The sequence below is a fragment of the Halichoerus grypus genome, chromosome 10 (genome assembly GCF_964656455.1).
Source record: "Halichoerus grypus chromosome 10, mHalGry1.hap1.1, whole genome shotgun sequence".
In the NCBI taxonomy this organism is placed as follows: domain Eukaryota; kingdom Metazoa; phylum Chordata; class Mammalia; order Carnivora; family Phocidae; genus Halichoerus; species Halichoerus grypus.
The window spans coordinates 97,842,153-97,863,050 of record NC_135721.1 but is presented as its reverse complement, the minus strand read 5'-3'; the positions used below and the strand labels follow the sequence as shown (position 1 = coordinate 97,863,050).

The following is a 20,898-nucleotide window of genomic DNA, read 5'->3' as shown; positions in this document are numbered from 1 at the left end:
GTGTATATATGGTTGACAATTTTCAAAACAATTAGCAACCCCTTTATAACATGGCTAATTTTACAGACTCCACTCTTGGGATCTTTCATCTCTACTCAAAGCTGAAACATTCCTACCACATCAACTACTCAGCAGATAATCAGACTGAACACAAGCATGCAGGCTATCATGACCACCACACCTTTTGGAAATCCTACCTGAGTCCTTTTAAAAGAAATATTTGGTAAAACTAAACCATTTTCAATTAAACTACTCTTTGCACGGTGTCCATTTAGAAGAAAAATGTTCAGGATTAAATAATATTCATATGAAGTACATGTGTTAAACCAATTCTACTACATCAAAACTGCAGTGGTTTCAACTCCCCTAACCACATGGACAAGCACCTGCTGCCTCCCGCCCTTGCCAACGTATGCTGCAATCAAGCACTGTCATCTGTGTCCATCTGATAGGTTTTCTAAGAATTTTGAGGTGTAATTTACATGCAGCAAAATACACAGCTTAATGACTATTTGTCGATGTGCCCATTTTCATATATATATATTCATTTCACTAGTCTTAGTATTTGCATTTATTGTATTTTAAGGGACACTGAGCATATTTTCATAGATTAGGAACCATCTGAAACTTTTTTCTGTGAACTGTGCTCATATTCTTTGTTCACTTTTCTATCAGCTTGTGATCTTTCATCTTTTTTTAATATTTTATTTAAGAGAGAGAGAGAATAAGCAAGCACAAACGGGAGGGGGAAGAGCAGAGGGAGAAGCAGGCTCCCCACTGAGCAGGGAGCCTGAAATGGGCTTGATCCCAGGACCCCAGGATCGTGACCTGCTTCAAAGGCAGACTCTTAACTGACTGAGCCACCCAGGTGCCCCTATCTTATCTTTTTAATAGAAGCTCTTTTCATAATAAAGAAAGTGGCAATCTTCTTTTCCTAGTTTGTACTGATTACAGCAAATTTTTATGGTGTCATGTAAATATGCTATGTTCTTCCTTACCTTGGTCTATGTGAGCTCTCATGAAATGAGAAAGAGGAGTTATGGTTCCCTGTGGCAAATGTGTTTGGCTCTGTCTCCTGCTATTTCCTATAGTGTCTTTGGTTGTTTTTTGTTTTTTTTCCCTTTATAAAAGCTGACATCATGTTTGATTTTAATTATGAATTTCACTCTTTGCTGTAATAAAGTGCTTTTTCTAGGAATACATAATATACATAAAATGTAAAAACAACATAATGCTGTTTTCGTACCTCCTTTCTTTCCCCTTTGAATTACCGAGTGGGCCTGTGCTCAGTCTTACAAACATCATGTAACAGTTTTACTCTGTGACCCTCTCGGAGATGTGTCTATCTTAAAAGTTTGCACGTGATGACATTTCTATTATCTAGCTATCATTTAAAGTTTCTCTGTGACTCCAGCTACACAAATGAGAAATTCATTCTACTTCCATCTTCTCTTCTTGTCTTGCTTTGCCTCCTGACTTTTCTGGCTTATTTCATTTCTATATTGTTTAATTTTCTCATCTCCAGATACATTCAAGAGAAAAGGAGTTCACTGACATTCTCTCTGCCAGATTCAAAGCAGAAGTCTGAAAATATGCTTTAAATATAACAAAAGAGAACACTTGAAAAGACAAGCGATCAAAATGCTTGACTTCATTAACCATCTGAGAAGTGCAAACTAAAGTCCTCTGTAACACAACTCTGCAGCCATTGGATGGTTACAATGAGCAATGGACAATCCCATTTGTGTGGCTGGAGGCCTGCAGCAACTAGAGCTGGCACTTTCATACACTGATGGTGGAATCTCACCTGGTAGAGGCTCTTTAAAAAATTGTCTGGCAGCATTTGCTAAAACTTAACACATGTACACCTTCTGACCCACCAACTCCACTCTTAGGTGTAAACCTAGCAGAAATGCATCCATACATTCACTAAAAGACATGGAGAAGAGAGTCAATAGCAGCACTAAGAGCCCCAGAAAGGAAACTCCCCAAATGCCCATCAAAATTAGAATGCATAAATGAGCTGGGACATATGTGTACGATGGCATTCAATACAGCAGTGAGAATGAACAGATCTATAACTACATGCAACAACGTGGATCAACCTCACAAACACAACATTGAATGAAAGAAATGAGATCAAAAGAGTATATACTGCATGACTCCATTTATATAAAGAAAAACTGGCAACAGTAAAACTTAATCTATGCCCTCAGAAGTCAGGGTAATGGTTACTCTTGAAGGAAATGGCAGGTAGCACCTGGAAAGGGGACATCAAGGGGGCCTTCCAGGGGGCTGGTAAATTTCTGTTCCTTCATGTGTGTGCAGGTTAGATGGATGGATTCAGCTTGCGAAAATTCACTGATTTGGATTCTTACAATATGTAATTTTCCTGTACATACGCAATTCTTCAATAAAGAGTTCAAACATATATATGTATATACAAACTACTACATATATATCTGTATATCTCTATGTAGTAAGCAAATACATGTTCGATTCTTGTGCTTTATTTACGTTGTGCTTTTGAAACTCTGATGCACATGACATTTTGCATTGGCAAATACATAAACTTATTAAAAGGAGGAGTTGATTTTTATTTAGCTGTCCTTAAGCAAATAATAGAACTTTGATTTGAATAACATTCTCAATGAACCATGGTAGCATTTGGAATATTGTAGGAATAGAGCAATGTCATCAGAAAAAATTATACAGAGATTTTTAATGGGCACTTAAGTACCCCCGCTTATTTTATTGAGCATCACAAATTTAACTAATTTAGGATAAGCCTGTATTGTCTCACAATAATTTATAGTTTCATAGTATAATAAATTATTTTAAATTGGGACTTCTGTTTTTATTATAATGTATTACGTTTAACAAAGAATTTTATCTTCAATGCACTCTAAAATAGACTTAACTATCTTTTCCATCCTCACCCTCAAAACCACTGCAACAAAAATACTCCTTTAATAATTTGGTCATGAAAGAAGATAAAAGGCAACTGGCACACACAATACCTCTGAAGACATTCCTCAGATAGAGTATGTAAAAGTTTTAATAAATTAAAGTTTTCTGTCCATATAATAAGGCTCCCTTCAAGGATTTCCTCAGTTTAATTTAAAAAAGGCTGGTCTTTTTTTTCCTTCATTCCCATAACTTAGTAAACCATTAAGTACAACAAGTTCCATCAAGAATTTTCCAAATACTTTCCTTCACATATAATAGTTTGGGTGATCCTATCAAATCACCCTTAAATGTTCACCTCAGATAAGTAACGTTTTAATAACACTGAAAAAAAGATCCCAATAACATGGTGTATGAATTAAAATGACTATCATGATTCATGTCATAAGTTAGAGCCTGACATCACATAGAGCTGGATCATTCATTCTGGCAACTTCCTTTCACACACAGGAAAGGTCCACATCAAAACATAAAATATACATGGAGATATTTCTAAGTGCAATGAACAATTCCTATTCCGCTGTCGTCTGCCACTGTATGGGAAAGAACTGTCAGGTGTATTCCAGGACACAGGAAACTCAGTGAGGTTTTCATCCTGCTGATAGTTTCAGGGGCCAAACCACTTACAGTATGTCAAAGGCTTCAAGGGCCATATATTCCTAGATGAAAAGCTGTTCTAGAGAGAGCACTCTGCTTTTAAAGAAAAGCATTTTTTTTAATGATACACTTAAGACATCCATTTACGGGTTAAGAAAATGGAAAGAAACGGATCTTTGTTTATTTCTAACTTGAATCTAAGTTGAATATTTTAAAAAGCTATCCCTGATTTTCTTTCAAGGTGGCCTTTCTTCACAACAGCATCTAAAACCTATAGAACCTAATTCACGCTGCTCATCTCAAAATGTAACTCTTTGTGCACACTACTAAGATAAGGTCACTGTGAAAAAAACAAAAGGACAAAGCCCCTTCACTAGAATCCCAAAAAAACCTGAAGTGAGGCCATTCTGACAATCAAGCAAGGCCTCAGGGACGCCATGTCAGCCAGCCACAGGCTTGTCACACATGTCACTATATCACATAACCACCTCTGCAACGGGCAGTACAAAATAGATTTGGAAAGGTCTTCAAACAAGTCTTTCATTCTGTTAAAATACATTTTCAAGTCATAAAATGCATGGGTAGAATTTTAAATATTACTCCAAGCACCTCAATTTCCTTCCACTAATGGAGATTATGCTGCTAATCCTACTGCATGCTAAGTTTCCATCCATAATTGATAACTATTAGATAGTTAATCATTTCAGGTTTAGTGGATAAAATCTTCCACACGGAGCACATAATGAATGCAAAGGCCAATGGGAGGGTAATGTAAAGGAGAGACTGGCTAACTCATTCAAAGCTTTACTTAGCACTTATTTACTCAAATCAATACAACAAGTGAGATAATTGTCTCATTAAGATCTAGAAATAGATGTCATTACTCAAAGAAAATTATCCATAAATCTCAGAAAAACCCAACCTGATTCCCTTGAGCGAGCAGTGTTTTCAGTCTGGCTATTTCAGCACGCAGCTCACGGATGAGTTTGACGTTGGCGTCCTCATTAATAGTAGGCTTGTTGATGATGTTTTTGGCTCTATTTGCATAGCGAAGAGTACTTAGGGTTTCTCCGTAATTGACATCAGCAGGTGAAATGGCTGTGAAGAATGAATTCAAAAAATAATTTATCCAGCATTCCGTGTTTCATTTAACACAAAGTTGGTTCATAATTTAAAAGTCAGATTAACCCCAGGTCATTGGATAGACTAAATATTCATTGCCACAGTAATGAATATTAAAAATTATCTAAGATTTATAGGAAAGGTGCTCACTATACCAAATTAAATGTCATTTTGCTCCTCTTAAGTCTAGAATCAGCTAGCTATCTAACCAACTCTAAAATGAGATATGAGATACTCCACCGTACTTTTAGGAGTTTCTCTGTTGAAGACACACAAAGAAGATGATTTCAAGATTATCTGTATACTTCTCAATATTACATAGAAATTAAAATACTTTTAAAAGTTTTGGCAAAGCCTACCACCTGTAAAAATCTAAAGCATGATCATTTTTCAAAACAGTAAGTCAGTGAATTCTTTTCCTCCTAACACTTTGGTTAATTGCCCTGCCCCCACCACAGCCTCTAGGGCTCAGGTAACTAGACAGTTGCATCTGGGGTACACACCCCAGGATAGATCCCTTTTCTCCAGCGTTAATGCAAGGCCTGCGGAGTGGGGAATATGCAAACAAGGGAAGGGAAGGGGAGAAAAGGCAAGAAAAAGTGGGTTTAAAAGTTTCTGAGTTCCCCTACGCGACTGTCTCCCCTTTGCACATTTTTCTTCTCTGCTACACTTCTTCCTATTAGTGATAATGCAGCAGGACAGTATAGAACTGCTATCATTTATGTGCATTGTTGTTTTTCCTCTCAATTCTCATTTTAAATTCCACATGTACTGCTTTAGAATAGAAAAACAGAAGTTGGGTTATTTTCACTTATATTCCTATAATGATTTTCTCCTGTGAGCTCGTGGAGTGAAAAGTTTCTATCCTGTACTTTGAGCAAAGAAAGTGTGAGAGTCATTCCGCACATAGTATCCCAGCTTGCACAACACATGGTAAGTTTATCTAACTAGGAAACAGGAAAGAGAGTTAATAATAGGATAGTGTAGATGGGATCAGTCATTTTCTTCAAGATAGAAAAATTATTATTTTTAAGATTAAAAAAAAGGTACTATTTCCTAATGAGACACTTGAAACTTACACATCTACAGTTAGTTCACATAAAACACTATATACTGAGGAAAAGAACTTGGAATTCTTACTGGCGATCATGATGGTTTTAGAGTTCCCACCAAGGCTATCTTTCAACAACCAAGTCAAAACAGAATCCCTGTAAGGCACAAAAACTTGCTTCTTCTTCACAAGAGGGTTTGCCGCATCCTGAGATAAGTCGGCTGCACGGGAGAAAAAGAAAAAAAGAAAGAAAACAACAATTAGTGAGGTTTTTTGCTCTAATTTCGCTTCAGAAAACCTTGGGGCTATAATCTCGGTCTGTAACACAAACATTAAACATAATTGCTTCGTGCTAATACAGTACCGCGAAGAGTAAGAGGCAGCAGGGGACAAGCAGAAACCCACCTAAGGCAGAAATGACATTTCCCAGAGTCACGAGGGATTTGTTAATATTCCCCCCTTCCTTCAGTCTAACCCCAGTGGCACCGGTGGCATCCGCGCGCTCACTTCCAGCAAGATCGACTAGGTGGATCTTACTCACGGTTTCACACGGCATTTCAGAATCAAATTTCGCCTGTAGCAAAACATAAAAGCAAAACTGAAGAGGTGTAAAGAGCCCTGATGTTGTCTGTGATACAAATCCTAATTATTTTCCACGCCTCACTGTGATTTCTCAGGGTAGGGTTGTTTTTCGTTTTTTTGTTGTTGTTGTTGTTTTTTTAATCTCGTTGTTTCATAGGCCTTCTCACTGATTATAGAAACTTCCAAATGAAACTGAATACAACAGAAGTTGACCATACGTCATTCTTAAACTTTCTTTTTTTTTTTTTTTAAAGATTTTTTTATTTATTCATTTGAGACACAGAGATACAGAGAGAGAGAGAGAGCATGAGCAGGGAGAGAGGCAGAGGGAGAGGGAGAAGCAGGCTCCCCGCTGAGCCAGGAGCCCGATGCGGGGCTCAATCCCAGGACCCTGGGATCATGACCTGAGCCGAAGGCAGACGCTTAACCATCTGAGCCACCCAGGCGCCCCCATTCTTAAACTTTCTGAAGAACTGTTCCATTACTCCAATCACTCGGCCGTTCTCAACAAAGGCTTACTGAGTCTGACTGTGGCAGAACAGGACGCAAGTCACTGAGGGCACTTACAAAGAAAAAAGAAGTAAACAAATAACTAGTTTTGTTCTCATCTGGAATCTTCAGCATTCCAAGCACAAGGGCTCTCCAAAATAGGATAAATGTAGACAGTTATGTAAGAGATAATTTGACCGTTATTCAACGTTAAAACTTGTTTCACAAATTATAAAAAAACTGAAAACCTTAAATAATGTATTCCTTGATCCTGAATTCTACCAAAATTTTACCTTCCCAAAGACTTTTAACCTATATTTAATAGTCTGAACCGAAATGCCAAAAAGAAATTACCATACTTTGATAGAAATGTAAGCCTCTTACAAACTAGGGATGGCCACATCCTAATCTACATTAAGCAGAAAGGAGAAAATCCAATAAACTACAGTAAATCAAAAAGCAAAGATCTGGGGTGCCTGGGTGGCTCAGTCGGTTAAGCGTCTGCCTTCAGCACAGGTCATGATCCCAGGATCCTGGGATCGAGCCCCACATCAAGTTCCCTGCTCAGCAGGGATCTGCTTCTCCCTTTCCTGCCCCCCTCTCTCTCTCTCTGTCAAATAAATAAATAAAATATTAAAAAAATAAGAAAAGCAAAGATCTAACTAAAGGTAAAGATGTGGAGCATTTATTGGGAGTTGTTCTGATTGACCTTTGAGAATTTTTTTATTTTCTTTGCTCTGTGATCCCCTTCCTTAATTAAACACTATCTTTTTGTATCTGATATGTTCAATGGTTAATACAGGTCAGGACATCCCCAAACTCCTAACACATGTTGAAGCCCTGAGAGGACCTTCTGTATATGTTTGCATTCATCTGTTCTACTGGCCTAGGTCTTAAAATATTTACCCTCAATAATTTCAGCACATATTCAAAATGCTCTCCACCTCCTGATCAGAATGAGTTCTTACATCAGTACTTAAAAATGTCAGTTGCCCTTTAATATCATTCTCATAATCCTAATCAACACTGTGGGGTGAGTGCCATGGAGCGATAATGTACCACAATGAGTTACTCACCTTGGCCCCTAGCTGGTCTGACTTGGCAATCCATTATCTCCCACAGAGCTCGCAACAATGAAAACTTTTGCTTAATTATGCACAAAGCAAGCTTTTTTTTATGTCTAGAGCAGGGCGGAAGCCTGCTAAGTATTTCTTAAGGGTACACATCTGGACATTTCAAACGACTGTGACTGTAACCACCGAGAGACTCTGCACACAGCACATGTTCGACTCCAATTAACAAGGAAATGACAGGCAGTCACCTTTGCCTGCCGCTGCTCCTGGTTCAACAATGATCAGTCCTCAGCTGGGGCTAATCACCTAGTAAAGACCTCAGGGATGGAGCCAGCCAGCCCTGCAGCTGCCCTCACCTGAGTGAACTTGATGGTGAAGATGGCATGAGACCTGCTACTGACGTCGTTCATCCCAGTCGCTGCTGTGGTTCGATTGATATTTCCCGCATCCATCAGTTCTTCGACATCACTGTAATTCTGTACTAAATGTTTGGATAAATCTGGGGAAAAAAAGTGTGGGGGGGGGAGCTGAGGAAACCTCCCTAATCTATAGTAAACAGAGTAAGAAATTTACCTCTGAAATAACACACGACTGTACAGTACAGACTTGTTTAAAGATCTTACTTGTTCCTGCGGTGTGGTAGTTTACAACACGGACTCAAGGGCTGGGGCTGTCTAGGGTCAAATCCCAGTCTGCCGCTGACTAGTAGACTTACATGGTTATGTGCGAATCACTTAACCTCACTGAGCTTTAGTCACCTCTGATAATACATACTTATCACATAGGGGATTTATGATGTGTTAGCTAATATCATCAACCACGTGAGCATTAGACATAGCAAGGGAAATGTAAACACTACCTTCAGGCAAAACCAGAGAGCATTTTTTAATCCTTTAAAAACACTTTTTTATTCATTTTGGGAGAACATTCATATGGTTCTAAAATCGAAGGCAACAAAATGTATACTGTGTAAAGGGTCTCCCTGACCCCTATCCTAAAGTCCACTCCCCACTTCTCTTCTGTCAGGCAACCCAATGTTATTAGTTTCTCCATCCACTTCTAGAAATAACCCAAACATATACATAAAACCATCTTCTTTCCCCTTTCAAACATGGCAGTGTACCATAAACATTGTTTTGCATCCTGCTTTTTTCTGTGTAATAACTGAAGAAAATTCTGTATCAGTTAAGGTGATTCCTCACTCATTTTTATGGCTGCAGAGCATTCAACTGTATGCATGTACCATAACCAATTTCACCAGTCTCCTGTTGAGACCATAGATGGTGGTTGTTTACATTTTGTTTCCAATTACAAGTAACGCTACTACAAATAATCTTGTACACAGGTCTTTTCAAATATGTGTGAATATTTCTGCAGAATAAATTCTGAAGAGGCCAAAGTGCTAGATCCAAGCACATTTGAAATTTTGATGGATATTGCAAAATTGTCCTCCATAGAAGGCAATTTACACCCAGCAGTAGCAATGTATAAGACTGCCTGTCTCCCAACACTGTCCTACCAGGCTTACTTACAACTACCAGGGATAGGTAATAAATGTTATCTTGAAGATTTTTTTATTCTGCTTTTCTCTGAGTATGAGTGAGGCTGAGCATTCTTTCCTCCATTTAAAAACCATCAGCATTGGGCGCCTGGGTGGCTCAGTTGGTTAAGCGACTGCCTTCGGCTCAGATCATTATCCCAGAGTCCTGGGATCAAGTCCCACATCAGGCTCCCAGCTCAGCGGGGAGCCTGCTTCTCCCTCTGACCCGCTCCCCTCTCATACTGTTTCTCTCTCTCTCTCAAATAAATAAATAAAATCTTTAAAATAAAAAAATTTTTTTAAAAAACCATTAGCATTTCCATTTCTGTGAACAGTCTATTCACATCCTGTGTTCGTTTTTCTACTTGGTTGTTGGATCTGTCATCACTGAGTTACAGGATCTCTTTATATATTAGGGAAATGAGTCCTCTGTCTGAAACTTTGATTGAAAAGATTTTCCCCAGTTTGTAAGTTGTCTTTTTACTTTGCTGATGGTGTTTCTGTCAAGTTTTATTTCAAATTTAACACTTTTATTTCATGGTTCCTGAGTTTTAAGTGAAATTTCTAAAAGACTTCCCTTCTCCAGATTTCTGGAAAAAAGGTTAACCCATAGTTTCTTATAGTCATTTTATTATGTCACTTTTGACATTAAAATCTTTCTCCATTTGCCATTTATCCTGGTGTAAAAATGGAGCTATAGTACCAATTCACTCTTTTTTTTTTTCCCTCCCAGGCAGCTTAACAACCAATATTCCTCCAATGTTTGACGATCAGATTTATTAGAAACTAAATCCCTCTAAGTATGTACATCAGATTCCAGATGTTTTGCCCTGTTTGATTATTCTGTCTTTTCATAAACCAGCTTTATAATATGTTTTAGCATCTGATAAAAGACAATTAAAGGGAAGTATGAAGGCACAGTTAACCTAAAAGCTATTAACAATAATAACTATTCCACGCTCCACAAAACAAATACAGTTATACACCTTACTTTGGGCATAAAAGGCAAAATTTCAATTAGAAATTTAATAAAATGCAGATGGAGTCCTGTCGGTACACTTGGTATCACTAAGTGAAAAAGACAACCAAAACAGGAACACCTTTTTAAGCCCAGGACCAGTTCTCAGCCTTGCCTCCGATGAGACACAGACGAAGGACAAGACCACAGGAACGCGCCTTTCTGGGCCTGATTCCTACGGTCGGCCACAACTCAGCCGCCTCCGCGAGTCAGCCGACAGGAGCTGCAGTATCCAGACAACCTCAAACCCAGCCTGTGTGTGAATACTGAGCAAGGGCCAGCCCTTGACCAGCATTACCTGAGGCACAGCTAGTGTTATCACAACACAGATGCTGAGGACCGCAGCGCAGGAAACTCTGTCAGTGCTCTTCTCACAAGGTGAGAAGTCTTAGAATCTCCTGATGCTCATAAGCTACCCTTAAGGTCAGTAAAAACAGACTGCTAAGATGCAGCGCCATGTAAAGAGACAGCCTGTAGGGTTGCTTATGCTGCCCGCGAACCGTGGAAAACAAATTTCCAGAGACTTCTTCTTCTGAGAGCCAGAGGAGATCTACTGGCGAGCGCACAGAATCAGCGAATGTGCGGTGAAGTACAAATTCACACTAGTGACAGCTGCAGTGCCAGCACATCGTTTTTACTAGAATAAAATGCCAAAGACAAGGACATTTTTCACATCTCACCATTATCTTACGTTTTTCCCCTGAAACTACTGTTTTTACACAAATTCCCAAGAAGAGAGCTGTGAAATATTTACTCTTACCCTCAACATACGGTCCTTCTTTTGGATGCTCTCGGACTCTTAGATTGAAGGTTTTGGATGACTTCCGCCTAAGCAGATCTCTCACACGTTCATTATAAATTTCCAAGTAGCTAAAAATTTAAATAGGACTGAACTCAGTAAAATTATTTCCCCATTAATATAAGAACAAAACAATAACAGTAGCAACATACAGTTATGGGTGGTAGCCATGTATCAGGTACTATGCTTAGCACAGTAAGTGGATTTCTTCATTTAATCCCTAAGACAGCCCAGAGGCAGGTACCACTATTATCCCCATTTTACAGTTGAGGCAATAGAGGTACAGAGTTTTTTAAACCACTTGTCCAAGGCCACATAGCCACTGAGAGGTCAGGCAGCCGTGAGGACCTCTGATTGCCATGTTTGTCCTCAAAACCAATGAGAAGACTGGCTCCCCGCCAAGGTTTAATTTCAGGGAGGGAAAACAACACTTCAACCATCCAGATTTATTTAAAGATTAGATGTACAGTGATCCTACCAACACAAGGAATAAAACAAACCTTATTCAAATAAAAGGCGGCAAGTGAACGGGGTATACACTTAAAAGTCAAAAGCTCACTCTATTCGAGATAAACATCCTATGTCAGAGTTTCTGACCAAGCAGGATTATTCCCACTAGCCACCCCAAATCCTAATCCAAATTGCACCCAGGAAAGTCACTAAAAACAGACATATTTTAAGCTTTGCCTCTAGCTATGATAGTACAGGAGGAGAAAAGGCAGACTCTCCCTTCAGGAATCCAAAGGCTTTATCCTTTATCTACTCCTCATGCCCAGAGAGAAGCTCCAACCAAGCTCACACACTCAGTTACTCAGACCATGGGCCCTACCTGACTTCAGTTCGAAAAGACGCTTCGTCCCATCTGGTGGTTTCATTTATTTGACTGAAGAGCCCTTCACAGATCCGAGGTATTAAGCCAGAATCGCCCTGCAGTGGGAAGGAGGAATGCCACAGCTGTCACTGGAAATAAAGGCAACCGATGGCTGAATTTGCAATTTGCCAGAGTGGATTTAGACCCAAGGGGCCTTCATGTCAACTCCAGGCCTACCACCGCAGGGCCCCAGATACAGCATTTACCCCCTCAGGACTGCTTCCTAGCCTCTGAAATCAGAGGATGGAGCCTTCTAACTTCTACATGCTAGGTCTAGAGTAATATACAGTTATCAGCTCTTAATCAGTTAAATCCTGACCTGAAAACAAAGAAGATCTATTCCTTAAACTTTCAAACAAGATGGTCTACAGCTGTAGAATAAATGTGGAAAATTTGATTGCGTCAAATGACCAAAGAAGGTGAAACAGACACTGAGCAGAAAAGAAAAACACCAATGAGACCTTGATAAGCACTCAAAGTAGCTGATAACTGTCTTAACCCTTAGGTGACAGGACCACACTGAAACATGTATTATATCCCTCCTTTGATGCACTCATCCCAACTCTGGCCTTCCAAGACAGATTTTAATACGTCATATTACTTATGCGACGTGGGCATCTTCAGGAGTATTCGTGGTTCAGCTGGCATTAACAAGCTGATGAGCCTCAGAACGATATTAAAGATGAGGCCAAATGTTCTTGTTAGGAAACCAAAACTTCAGAGCTTCAGTGTTTCCTTCCAAAGACCATCTCTACCTTCACCCAACATGCCCTCCCCCCCAAAAAATATCATCACAGCATTAAGAGAACTTTTTTTCCCTTACAACATTAAGTTGGTACCAATTCTTATCAAGGAAAATTGGGCTCTTTGCCATATTTTTTTGTGTGTGCCTTTAAAAAATAAAATAAAAAGGAAGACCCAAACAGGGTTCAACTAACTATAAGGTCAGAGAAAAACAAGTGTAATTTAGGAATGCTTTATGAATGTTTAACTTAATGTAAAAGAGCTACTGGCGGATCAACATGCAAATTTCATTTTTAGAGAAGACTTTTTTTTTTTGCAAAGGCACAGTGGGAAACTAGGAAGGGAGAAGTTATGATAAAAGGAAATGTGAAACTCCTGAGACTAACTGCTTGTTCTCCTATGTAGTCTTCCACACTGTTCAGCACTGAGGACTCACAGCACAGCATTTATCTACCTCTGTAAAGGAAAAGCCTGAATTTAAGAAGCCAGGTCAAATGCTTCCATCAGGAAAGACCCACTCTCCTTTAATGCACTACTACTACTTTGGGGCGCCTAGGTGCCTCAGTTAGTTAAGCGGCTGCCTTGGGCGCAGGTCACGATCCTGTGGTCCTGGGATCGAGCCCCGACTCCGGCTTCCCTGCTCAGCGAGGAATCTGCTTCTCCCTCTCCCTCTGCCCCTCACCCTTGCTCATTCTCTCTCTCAAATAAATAAAAATAAAATCTTTTTTAAAAAACGCACTACTACTACTTCTGTGAACCACCAAACCTTTGGCATTAAAGATCTCACTGTGCGTGCCAGCAGGAAGCCCTGTGATCACCGGCTAGTACCTCCACAGGTAGAACAGGCCACAGGCCTGATAGGAAATGAAGAGTTTTCACTATGACATAAGTAAAACACACCAGCACTATCTAGATCTGGAGAAAACACAGAACAAGACAAAGTTCCTGTAATAATGTCTAGTTTTTACTCCTCCATATTTTGGGGCAAGTATAACTTTAATGTCTGTTAGTTTATATAGCATAACTACTAAACTCTACAGAGTCTGTAACTATATAGACTCTATGTAAACAGCATAATTCTCTTTTTATGTATATGATAGAGTTATGTAGTACCTTTCCACCAGATTTTTTTTTTTTTTACATTTCTCTTGAGGAAAATATGTTTTGAATAATTTTAAAAAAAGAATAGAGTTCAGTAATTTTATTCAAACTGTTGTGTTGGCAGAAAAGAAGAATAAATTACTTATGGGCCCAGCACACTTTTTTGATAAGATTATAAAGCCTTTAAAAACAGAAAATGAACTGAGACTTGCATCCAATTATTCATGCTTATAAACTTAAAACTATTTCTAATTTAAAATCAAAGGAAACTTAGTCCAACTTATTACTGAGTTTTATCTTATTGCTAAAGAATGATCAGAACATGAAAAGCAAGTTAGTACAGACCAAGTAGATAAAAGAAATAATTCATCAGTCCAAAGAGAGATAATGGGACATTTTCTTCCCACAGTGTAAAACAACGTACAGAATTTCCCATCATGGTGTATGACTTTCCCGATCCAGTTTGCCCATATGCAAAGACACAAGCATTATAACCTTCAAACGCAGACTTCACAACATCTGTGCCAAGGGTTTTGAAAACCTGAAAGCAGAAAAAAAAAAAAAAAAACACAAAAGACACAATTACCATGGATTTTAATAAAAAGCTCCTTCAATGTTGACAATATTCTTGAATGCTACTTTCGTCTTGCAAGGATTACACCACATAAATAAATCATCGCAGAACTATTAACAGAATATGTATGTACCCCCGTTTTTAATCAAAAGGAAACTTTTTAAGGAAGCAAAAAGCAACCCCATCGTTTTTCCTACTTAACAAAAAATTCCTGAAATATAAAAATGTAAACATGGCCAAGTGACAATCATATCTAAGAAGCAAAGATGATTTTAAAGCATGATGATTTACCATTTCAGAATTAAATAAACTTATAGAGTCATTCATTCTATCAGAGCTTCCAGAAACTAAATATTCAAAACCTAAAAATCACAGCAGCCAGAAGTTATTGCTCAAACCATGCCAAATCAATGCTGTCATTTTAAGGGTCCAGCTCTTCATCAAAATAAGTCTCAGAGGGTTCTCTGAGAGCTGAGTGATGGGTGGGTGTGAATGAGGCTGAGATGGTCAGGCTCCCCTGCGTTAGAGTCCAGATGCTTTTTCCTATTTGAATATTTTCCCAGGATGGAGAGGGCAGGGAGATGAGCTGTGCAGGGCCTGGGGTGGCACCTACAATGGCCTGAGTCCATGTCTGTCACACCACATAATTGCAGTGGGACACTTTGGGGAATGAAAGAGGGTGAAGGACAAATCCTTCACCCAGACAGCTGATGTAGATGAGGCCAGTGGAGATGTGTGGCCGTCCTAGATACACACAGTTGGGAAGGGGACCATCCAGAGCTTTCCAAACCCCACAAGCCTTCATGTTGCCTCCTGCCTTCTTGGACCAACAGGCACACTAAGGCCACATAAAACACCTCCCTGCTTCAAAAAACGAGGCGCATCAGCAGCTAAAGGGATGTCACGAGGCAGCGTGATCAGGTTCTTATCAGAGCCAGGAAGAGGTGAGGCACTGCATTGTGCGGTCACCACAGTCCAAGGTGGGAGCCTCGTCAACCCCTCAGGAGTGTTCAGTCTCTATGAGTGATGCTGGGTTAGCTAAACTTGAGACCCAGCATCTCCCCTGCAGGGATCTAAGCCCTCCAGCCACCCTCTAGAGAGGGCCGATAAACACCAGCCCTCTCAATCTCAGCTCCACATAAACCATCCCTGCTAATAATACAGCCTGTCATCCAAGGACAAAATAATAACACAGCCAACCAGACTTCAGCTTTCTTCGGGCACCATCTTGCCACCATCTTGCTTCAACTTTGTTTTCTCAGTTTCTTGGTCAAAGATTTACAAACTATCCTTTCAATGGAGTCACTTCCAAAATGACCAGTCTTAATGCTCTTAATTTGTATCCATTTCAGCTTTAAGAGGGGCTATTTTTTAGTCCTACTCTCAAATTCTGGATGACTTACTCAACTCTCAACTATGACAGCAGACCACACTGTGTTCATATATTAGTCCTCATAAAATGCTACTGGGTGGGTAGCATCATTTAGGTCCATCGTTCAGGGGGAGAAGTTAGATGAGTGAGCATACACAGTGAGTGGCAGAGTTGGGATTTGCACCTGGGTACTTCTGACCCCCAAACTTGTGCTTCTAAAGACTTTATCACTATGTGGCCTCTTCCCACATCCTTGACATCAGCCACGAGGCCCCAGCCCTCCCTGAAAGGACCTCCTCCCACAAACTGTGAAGGAGCAACCCGGAATCCCAGGGAGACTCACAGCTCCAGACCACCCATCCAAGGTTAGCTTTCAGCACTATATATGGAACATGAGGAGAAACTCTAAATATTTCTTCAATTCTCCCTGATTACACAAAAAATAAAAATTATCATTTTTACCATGTCACAGGGTGCCACTGGATAGGAAGAACAGCCTTACATAAAGTCCCAAAGAATAAGAGAAGGATCTTCTATAACACCTTTGCCTGAGGCTAAAGCAAAGTCACAGAAAATATATTTAAATCAAACCCAAAAGTTTTTCAAAATAAAACTCTTTTCCAGGGTTAAAATCCCACCCACCATTTTACTATTACCCATTTTTCCAGAAAGCTGATTCAGCTTGAGTTCTCTGAGCGACCTGGGGGCCCAGAGCAGGTGGGGGCGGCGGGGGGCATGGAGCACTGGTGGACATTCTACAAAACAGGCCTAGAATATGCAGGTCTGGAGGTGCTGAGACCCAGGCCAGGCTCAGTCTTCATGTAACCCACCCGAAGTTGGCTCAGGACCCAGAAGCAGCAGGACACTGCCCACATCTCCAGGGTTCTTGCAAGGAAAAGAGGCTACCCCACTGCGGCTCCCAGGAAGGACTTGTTTAGCATCACCTATCAAAGCAAGGTGAGGAGGGAGGGCCTGCTTTGTGAGACCTACGACCTGCTCTCCCCCACTGGCATCAAAACCCTGCTGAGATCCTCACCTGGCCAGGTGACCCAAAATCCACCTTGCTGATTGTCTCAGCACAGATTTTCAAGCTGATTTGAGGGTCATCCAAGGCATCACAGGGCCTCACTTGAGGGAAACTGCCCACAAGAGGGCACTGTTAAAACAAAAGACTCACCCATCCAGCTTGTCAACTGGGAGACTGTAGGTTTCAAGTTTCTCCAGGGTTGAATCAAGGAACAGGCTGTGTGAGATCAAAGCCTCCCTTTGGAGTTTTGAAGAACCATTAGGAAAATCAGACCTTATTTAATGGTCTTTAATTTATGTGAGTATAGACTTAAATCACTCTGATTTTTTTTCTAAATCTAAAATTAATTTGTAAGAAAGAAATATTACTGGTCATCTTACTTGGGTATTTGTTTAATCGTAAGGGAAACTTGAGCTGAACTACAGTAATAGGCATGATATATTTTCTCAAGATGCCCTTATATTCAGATGAGAAGGAGAAGAAGACTGACATCATGCTAAGCTTGCATCTTCCCCTGTTAATAGCAGGGATGCGACCTGACAGCTCAAATCGTGTGCCAGATAAGGCAGCATGAAAACTTTAATCAACAGTCAAAATTGAAGCTCTTTTTAACATTAGGGGTAAAGGAAGATTACCCTTTTCTCTAATACAGTGATTAAAAAAAATAGGTATTTTCCTGTATCTATGCTGATTTTATTAACATGTGATTCTGCTAGAAAGTAGTATTTACTAACACATCTCCTGCTTTTTTAGTTTTGTAGTTTAATGGAACAATGTCAGGTTATTTATATATAGCTATATAAATAAAGTCAAAAAACCCAAAACACCTGAGAAGAGATGCTACGCATCCACCTGAAGCATGGAAATTATCCCTATCAGAAGGTTTTCACAAACTAAAACTATTTTTAAACTCTGAGCTTTTATTTTTAACTTCCAAAAAAGCTAAACTTGTTACTGCTTCCCTGATCTTGACTCTTGTAGAACCAGGAAATGTCATCTGTTCCCATAAATTAACCGCCATCTGTAGACGAGTTCTGTCAGTCAGCAAATGTTTATTGAGCATCTCCAGCATGCCAGGCCCTGCTGTCACACACCGCTCTGCTCCTCCCATTGTGGACTTTCCCCCAGCACAGCCCTCTATCCTCAAAAGGCCTCAAATTCAGGTTAAATAAGGAGGAAAATCCAGCCGCTCATTGGGTAAGTTAGAAGTGGAAACCTTCATGGCTCTTCGTCCATCCTCTGTGGAAGACATTCTGAAGACTGTAGAATGAAATGGCTTTTCCCTTAACAAATTCCCTCACACCAACCAAGTCATTCCCATTCCAATATTAAAGCCAAAATCTGGATTCCAATACCTACAACATTCTATTCCTCACCACACTCCTAGCTACCAATGCTGATTAATCAGTTACCTCAGCAGCAAAGTCTTCTGCACTGCTGTTAAAAAGAAAACCACAGGCCCAAAATGGAGTCACTTATGCTAAGCCAAGTCACAAAACCGGGGTTCAATACCTAACCTAATCGCAATTTCAACCTCCCCCAGATATGTAGTCTTAAACTGGTCAGTCAGGAATTTTTGATCAGCACCAATGAAGTAATCTGTCATATGGGCCTTCTCCATCCCCCAGAGGAAGATGAGGTGATCCACCTCATAACATCCTCTACTCTTCCCCTGAGGGAAGATGATCTTGCCGGAAACAATCCTTTCTTTTCTTTTGCTACTTGTCTGGCCCTGTTTCTACCTATAAAATCCTTCCATTTGGTACAGCTCTTCGGAGCTCCTTTCTACTTGCTGGATGGAATGCTGCAGGATTCATGAATCAATGAATAAAGCCAATTAGATCTTTAAATTTACTTGGCTGAATTTTGGTTTTTAACATTACTCACTCGTTCATTTATTCATCAATAGGGCTGCCCTATCCGTCTATTATTTAGAAGAAACCAACCCTTCTCTCTTATGCCCTGAAGACCTTCCAGTGGCATCTCCACTGCCCTACACTTCAGCCCTAGGACCTCAACTCTGCTACTATTAGGTCGACGAGGTCTATGGACTTGAGCAAGTTATTTAAGCTTACTGAGTCTCTTTGACAAAGAAAAACGCAGCGCTAAAGTTAAATCTGGTCTTGCAAGAATCAAGTGAGACAGGGTATACGAGCGCCAAGCAGAGTTTTAGACACCAATGCCTACTCAGGCAGCATTGATTACTGGCCCCTCTTTCATACCAGACAACTCCTCTCTCTCTGTGGCTCTCATTCTTATTGCTGTCATCCTTTCTATTTTTGCCCTGATGCTGAATTCACATGTTCTGGATACAATCACTCCAACCCTCTCCTCCGAACAATTCCTCTAAGTTGTCTATCTTAATGCCAACATTTACGTTGCCTCAGTAAAGCCAATAGCTTCCACATACCATTTCCTAACCAACTATAGTTCTCCAATGTTGAGGTAGGTACAAATCACCTGGGAACCTGCTAAAAATGCAGTTTGATTCAGTGGATCTGAAATTGGTCAAGATTTTGCATTTTTAACACATTCTAGGCAATGCGGTGATTCTCATACGTGGACACACCAAGTTGCAAGCAACTAGACAATAATACCACTTTAAGATGCCACCTCATGGATTATAACCCAGAGCAGGCAAAACAGGAATTCTTATCCTAGTTTTAACACATCAGTCCTGAAGCAATATATTTAAAGAAGCTGTTAACAAGCCAGGAAGAAGCCCATAATCCTCCTCTCTCACTGGTGCTTCCCCATAACTCTGCTCTGCTCAAATACCCAGCTGGTCCCAGGGACATGCCCTTGTCCTGCTCACATGCAATGCCAACATGCAATGGTTTACTGCGAGAATCTTTGGGTCTGTTCCTCTATGCCCATGTCATGTCTACATTTTAGACCATAAAAGCCTATAGCATGGGTTTCCTCGAAAATTTCCAGCTACATTCTAGATTCTAGAAAAATTCTGGGGGGAAAAAAAGTTTGTTCCTTCTAGAATCCTTCTTTCTAGAATCTTATAATGATCCTATAATGATCCACTCACAGGAAATGGGACTTGGGTTTGAAATCTAACTCCTAAAGCTCTGCATCGCAGCAGGACTCAGAGCTGAGTGGCCTATTTGCCAGGCTTAGCAATATACAAATGGCGCCTCCAAATTGCTTTATTTGCAGAGCTCCTTCAAAACAGTAGTCATGTCCAAGTTTTGAAAAAAAAAGGTTATGATCATCATGCTCAGAAGTGAAAAACAAAATCAACTTTGTGGGGACTGACTTCTTCTCAGGCTTAATTAAGATAAATGGTGCTATGTAACAAACAAAGCTAAGTTAGCAGAGGCAAATTTTATATAAATTATATTTTAAAAAATTAGCAAGATGTTTTAAAGAGTTCTTCTCAATATGGAAATCAAAATAAAGATTATGAAAATATCATACCATCTCCTGTGAGACATAATTTGGACTTTTCGTATCAGCAGAATAAAAAGAGAAGTCATAGGTGAAGGTCTTGGTCCGTTCTCTTCCTGAGTCCCCAGTCCCTCCTTCTGGTATCTAGAGGGAAAGGTTTAGGATAATAAGATAATAACGTAAAAAGCCCTGACAGTTAAATGATCTATCCAATTCAAAAAAAGAAAAATTCATAAAAAATATACAATGATCGTCATTTTTCATATTTACACTCTAAAAACCATTTACTTCCTCCTGACTACCCCTTAGATAGATATAGATAGATCGATCGATCAATCCCGAAATCCTCCCATCAATCCAGGCTCTCTATGCTATGATGCATGGCTACTTTCCTGGACTTTTTATCATGATTCTCTTATACAAACCCAACACTCTAACCAGACTCGTATTTTTCCGCTGGCTTCAATACTTTTTACTGTTCCCTCCACCTGAAACCACCAGAGTTGGGGTCTGCAGAACTCTAGAGGCTGCTAATCACATAGATTGTGATGTGACTAGAGCCCCTTAGAGTT

At 39.9% G+C, this 20,898-nt stretch overlaps 1 protein-coding gene across 3 annotated transcripts in view; it reads right to left on the bottom strand.

The window, feature by feature from the left end:
* Positions 1 to 20,898, bottom strand: part of KIF16B (kinesin family member 16B) — a 297,963-nt gene that overhangs the window by 231,062 nt on the left and 46,003 nt on the right. For 2 of the 3 annotated variants that reach the window (XM_078056901.1, XM_078056903.1), the window contains exons 3-10: positions 20,357 to 20,470; positions 14,379 to 14,495; positions 12,068 to 12,165; positions 11,200 to 11,309; positions 8,238 to 8,380; positions 6,143 to 6,335; positions 5,827 to 5,958; positions 4,487 to 4,662 (exon numbers count right to left, since the gene is read on the bottom strand). In XM_078056901.1, the coding sequence (XP_077913027.1) occupies positions 4,487 to 4,662; positions 5,827 to 5,958; positions 6,143 to 6,335; positions 8,238 to 8,380; positions 11,200 to 11,309; positions 12,068 to 12,165; positions 14,379 to 14,495; positions 20,357 to 20,470 (1,083 nt within the window). The remainder of the gene's footprint in view (positions 1 to 4,486; positions 4,663 to 5,826; positions 5,959 to 6,142; positions 6,336 to 8,237; positions 8,381 to 11,199; positions 11,310 to 12,067; positions 12,166 to 14,378; positions 14,496 to 20,356; positions 20,471 to 20,898) is intronic. The other variant, XM_078056902.1, reaches the window with a different exon arrangement.